The sequence below is a fragment of the Lolium rigidum genome, chromosome 6 (genome assembly GCF_022539505.1).
Source record: "Lolium rigidum isolate FL_2022 chromosome 6, APGP_CSIRO_Lrig_0.1, whole genome shotgun sequence".
Taxonomy (NCBI): Eukaryota; Viridiplantae; Streptophyta; class Magnoliopsida; order Poales; family Poaceae; genus Lolium; species Lolium rigidum.
This window is the reverse complement of record NC_061513.1, coordinates 22,087,506-22,093,306: the sequence shown is the minus strand read 5'-3', so window position 1 is coordinate 22,093,306 and position 5,801 is coordinate 22,087,506. Positions and strand designations below refer to the sequence as shown.

The 5,801-nt window shown below is 42.7% G+C and overlaps 1 protein-coding gene across 1 annotated transcript; it reads left to right on the top strand.

Annotated features, from left to right (window-relative positions):
* Window positions 1-494: 494 nt before the first annotated feature.
* LOC124663608 (mevalonate kinase) lies at window positions 495-2,676 on the top strand. Its single transcript, XM_047201288.1, has 5 exons — window positions 495-661; window positions 745-991; window positions 1,076-1,335; window positions 1,526-1,939; window positions 2,428-2,676. The coding sequence occupies exons 1-5, from the start codon at window positions 526-528 to the stop codon at window positions 2,535-2,537; spliced, it is 1,167 nt and encodes a 388-aa protein (XP_047057244.1). The 5' UTR covers window positions 495-525; the 3' UTR covers window positions 2,538-2,676.
* Window positions 2,677-5,801: the final 3,125 nt, after the last annotated feature.

Here is a 5,801-nt window from a genome sequence, read left to right as displayed (position 1 = left end):
TCGTCTCATGTGCATGATGATGTACCAACAAGACATTATTACTCCCTCTATATTCCATATTACTCCGCATATAAGGTTTAGGTAAAGTTAAACTTTGCAATATTTGACCAATTATGTGTGATAAAATATCAACATATACAATATCGAATGTATATAATTCTCTACTATGTTGCATTAAGATTCTAATAATTTTGATTTGATATTGTAGATATTAACATTTTTTCTACATGATTGGTCAAACTTTGTTGTCCTAAAATTTTAGTTTAACTTAATTAGCTTATTTTTCAAAAAAAATATAAGCATTATTTATCAAAACGGAAGGAGTAAGATATTTCCATAAAAATATAGTAAGCATTTTTTATCAAAACGGAAGGAGTATGACTTACCAGGACACAGGGTGTCGCACGTGTATTATGTGCCTACAAGAACATTACTTACTCCTACTTTCGATATTTCCGATGCGCCACAATCCCACAACACCGAACCGTGCAAACGAAACAGAGAGAGAAGACAAGACCGGATCAAATGGCCGAGTTCCGCGCCCGCGCGCCCGGGAAGATCATCCTCGCCGGCGAGCACGCCGTCGTTCACGGCTCTGCCGCCGTTGCCGCCGCCATTGATCTCTACACCCAGTCCACCTTCCACCTCATCCCCGCATCAGGTCCGGTTCACGCACTGACTCTTTCTTGTTTCTTTCCTTTTTCTTTCTTTCGTCATCGCCCTGAACTCTTCCCATCGATGCAGAGGATGGCGGCGCCGGCGCGGTGGAGGTGGACCTAAGGGACACGGGCCTGGTCTTCTCGTGGCCGTGCTCGCGGCTCCGGGATGCGCTCGGGGACAGACCAGCGGCGGTCAACGCTCCTAGGCCGTGCTCCTCCGACGAGCTGGCCGCCATGGCCAAGCTCCTGGAGCAGGAAGAGATCCCCGAGGACAAGATCTGGCTCGTTGGCGGCCTCTCCGCCTTCCTCTACCTCTACACCTCCATCTTGGGGTCAGTTGCCACCCTCCCAAATCATGTAATGGAGGCACTACCTCATAGCGCAATTGCTAATGCAACTCTCCTTGCGCTGCGCAGCTATAGGCCCGGGAAGGCCGTGGTCAAATCGGACCTGCCAGTGGGCGCGGGGCTCGGGTCGTCAGCCGCCTTCTGTGTATCCTTGTCAGGGGTGCTCTTGGTGGCCGCAGGCGCCGTTTCTGCACAAGCTGGCAATGGCGGAACAGAGTGGGGATCGATCCACAGGGATGATCTTGAGCTCGTTAACCAGTGGGCGTTCCAGGGGGAGAAGATTATTCATGGCAAGCCTTCTGGCATCGACAATGCCGTCAGCACTTTTGGTAAGCTACGCTGCTGCTTTCTTGGATCGGTTCAAATCTTCAGTTCAGTTCAGTTGGTACTAAAATCTAGTAGTATACATAATGTTAGGCATGACTCATTTGAGTCATTCCCTACTGAATACATCTGCTTAGCTTAACCTCACCCTTTATTTCGAGATTGTGTTTTACTGAATCTGTGTATGAATGTTAGGCAGCATGATCAAATTCAAGAAGGGGGAATTCACCAACCTCAGATGCACCAATCCGGTAAAAATGCTCATTACTGATACAAGGGTTGGTAGGAATACCAAGGCCCTGGTTGCTGGTGTGTCTGAAAGAGTATCCAGGCATCCCGATGCTATGGCTTCCGTCATCAGTGCGGTAAACTCTATCAGTGAAGAGCTCTCGAGCATCGTCGAGTCAGCAGCTGAGGATGAGGTAGCAATCACCACGAAGGAGGAAAAACTAGCAGAACTCATGCAGATGAATCAAGGCTTGCTTCAGTGCATGGGAGTCAGCCATCGTTCCATAGAAACCGTGTTGCAGACAACGTTGAAATATAACTTGGTCTCGAAGCTGACTGGAGCTGGTGGTGGAGGCTGTGTTTTGACACTGATACCAACTCGTATCCTTCTATGTCTTACTCTTTCTAGCTAAAATTTCATGGCTTTTTATTCGAAAAAAATACCGCTGATTCTATTGTATGGTTACTTTCTGGTTTGCTTTCTACATCACATTTCTGACCCTGAAAAATAGGAGGAACACTTAGTATTTGTCAATACCTCGCTGTCTCAGTAGTGGAGTTTTCAGCTTCCTGAAATGTACTTTCCGATATTCAGTGCTAGTGAACTTGATAGGAATGCTAAAATTTGAATGATTGGTTAATAAAAGCTAACTCCTCATTACTTAGCATTTATAAATGACTGATTTTTTTAATATAGCAAAGCTGTATCAGGAAACGCTTAACGTTTTACCAATGCTACAAACTTTTGAAGATCATGAAAATTCTCTAGATCTGTATTCTGAATTTCGCAATACATATTGCACAGTTTGTATGTCGTTCATGTATGTTGCTTTAAATACTTGCAAATGATTCCTTGACGTAATTTCCAGTATTGTCCAAGTTAGTTTTGGAGAAGACCACTGCGGAGATTGAGTCACATGGATTTCGCTGCTTTCAAGTCGAAGTTGGTGGACGTGGTCTTCAGTTTTGCCGAGGATAACACTCCTGTTTTAAGGAGATGTTGTATAACATTTTAGTGGGCTGGTTTGATGACCGTACCAAATAAGCTTTCAGTTGTGTATTTGTCGGCCCAATTGTTGTACCAATTACCAAATGAAACTTGTTAGTGTTCCGCCCAATCAAGGAAGTTTAGGTGGTATTATATTCTTGTGTATCTGTTTTTTTCCTTTTTGAAGGGTGCGTTGTCAGTGATATGTCCTAAGGGAAACTATTGAAATTGTGACCTATTTATTCATTGATCTCTTCTTTATCGAAAAAATTCATTGATCTCTTTGCATACATTTAAATGCAACGTGATTGCAATTCTGAGGTCACCGTACAGTTTTTCCTTTTTTGCTGGCCCAGTTAAAAAAACATTACATGTTAATTTGTATGGTAATTACTATTTACAGGTGAGCACGCATGTAAATTGTTGATCACGTCTGATGGATTATGGATATGAGATATATCAATTAAACAACCAGATATATTGGACAATTTCTTTTTAACTGAGCCACCTCGAGGGCTCGAGACACCGGTCATTTCTTGTATCCATGCCATCTTTATGCAGTGCTTATCTAGAATACTATAGATAATAATGGTTCCAGGTAGTCACAAAGAGAACTTTCGGATCTAAGAAATCAGGTGTGCGTGGATTGTGTTGTATTGTTCTTCACCCTGGCTGTTCCCGTTCCATGAGTTTGGTTCCATTCAAGGGGCTTACACTGCTCCGTCAGTTTCTGAACCTACAAGCTGGCGTGCCCTTGTCAGTTTCTACCATTCAGTTTGTTAGTGTCCAGAACTTGGATCACCGGACTCCCCCTATGCACGACTGGACCACCAACCGGCAAGGCTGTGCAGCAACTGATTCTTCAGTTTAGGTGGGCAGACTGTAGATTGTTGCTATCTAAAAGCATCTCCAGCCGCGTCTCCATTGTCCACCACCCATCAGCTTAATTGGGATTTGTACACAAAATTACGCTCCAACAAAAGCCTCCCCGATCTACCAAAAGTGGATCATGTTCGGGATCTTGATATAAAATCACGCTGAAAAGGGTTTTCGATCTATTAAAAATTGGACCTTAATCGGGATCTGGATACAAAAATCATGCTTATGCATGCCCTGATGTGCCAAAAAGTAGATCCACTTTAGCAGCCTCCCCCTCCCCCCACGCGCGCACACAGACACAATATTCGGAGCCGATAAGGGGTGTTCGGACATTCGGACTAGCCCTCTAGCTGGCCAATCCATGGCCCCCGCGCTTCATCTCGTGCATGCCTACACCCCTCCCATCCGATATTAACAACTGTATGATATACATATCATATGAGAATACATTCGATGAAGTATTTGCCAATACAGATTTTGAATTGTATACATGGTAATAACTTATTCTAAAAGGGAAACTTGACCAAACTTTACACTGTTTAATTAACTTTCCATAAAAAGAATTAAGACTTATTCGTTGGGGCTGAGGTATTGATTTGACGTTTGTAACAAAAATAACAAAAAATGGTATTATCAGATAAAACCCATATATAACACCATTCTATAAAAGAACATATTTCATCTTTAGAGATATTTCAGCGATGTAAACATCGCTTCGACTCACTGCAAAGGTATACCGCGCGATGCGCTGTGTTTTCCCCCGCCGGAAGCGCTAAACTGCATCGCGAGCGTGGGCGCAAAAAACGATCCACCACCGGACGCTCCAAAATACAGCGTGCAACACCGACGGAAACAACAATCACACACAACTATGCATCAACAAGATCAAACAAATTTCACAAATTCACAAATTCACAAATAAATGTACCATTTATATTACACCACAAGATTACAACGAGCACATCAAATTGTTCACAACAAATACAACAAGTTTATAAATCAACAATACAACAATACAACATAGTTTTCAAACAATACAACATAATTTTCAAGCAATACAAAAAGTATGCAACTATTGTTATCCATGCCAATTCCACCATTTTTTTCATGAGATCTTTTTGGAGCTTATCATGTGTTTCGTTAGAGCGAATGAAATGATACGAGGCAAAAAACTGGGCAATCCTATGTGCGGACCTCCTCACTTGGACGTGAGAAAAATGTGGGTATGATCCACATTTTTCTCACGATCATTCTCTATAATCATGTTATGCATGATGATACAAGTAGTCATGATATACCAAAGGAAATCTTGGTCCCAAAATCTAGCCGCCCCCCTCACAATGGTAAATTGGGTTTGCAAAATCCCAATGCTCTCTCTACATCTTTCCTAGTTTCCGCTTGTGCATTGTGAAATTGGGTTTATTTCTTACCTCTTGTTGAATAACCAGCTTCACAAATGTTTTCCACCTTGGATAGATACCATCCGCGAGGAAGTAGCCATAGTTGTACTTGTGTTCATTTGCTTCAAACTCCACCAATGGATCTTTCCGCATTGCAAGTCTTGTCATTAGTGGTAACCGTTGAAGAACATTGATATCATTGCAAGACCCGGCCATTCAAAAAAAAAGCCACATCTAAGTCTCATGATCGGCGACCGCTTCAAGGATTATAGTAGCATCCTTCTTGTACCCTTTGAATTATCCATGCCATGTCGCTGGACAAATCTTTCAACTCCAATGCATACAATCAATTGAGCCAATCATACCTAGAAATCCATGGTTAGCATTAAACTTCAAAAGTATCGCCGTGTCTTGAGCATTGGGGGCTCTCAAGTATGTGGATCCGAAAATATTCACAATTGCCACAGCAAAGCGCTTGACACACATGATAGAAGTGCTATCTCCCACGGCCAAGTGGTCATCAACTAGATCCGTCGGTATACCATATGCCAACATACGCAAGGCGGTGGTCACCTTCTGATATGTGCTATGACCAAGTTCTCCGGCGGCATTTATTCGTTGCTCAAAGAATCGAGCATACTTGGTCACCTCCGTTGCGATGTGCTTGGACAAGTTGATGCTAATCCGAAAACGCCACCGAAAATAGCTTTCGGGAAATATCGGTTTCTCATTGAAATACGACCGCATCCACTTCTTGTGCCCTTCGATCCTTTCTCTCCACAACTTCTGTCTACCAAACAGCGATCCACCTATTTTTGGCTTCTTAATGGCACGATATGCTAATAGTATGGATATGTCCTCTTCTTCCTCGATGTTGTACTCGTCGTCCGAAAAATCGTATGATGAACTCTACAAATATAGATATGAAATGACTTTAGTACTACCAGCTTTTAGCAGAAAATTCGAGAAAATGTTG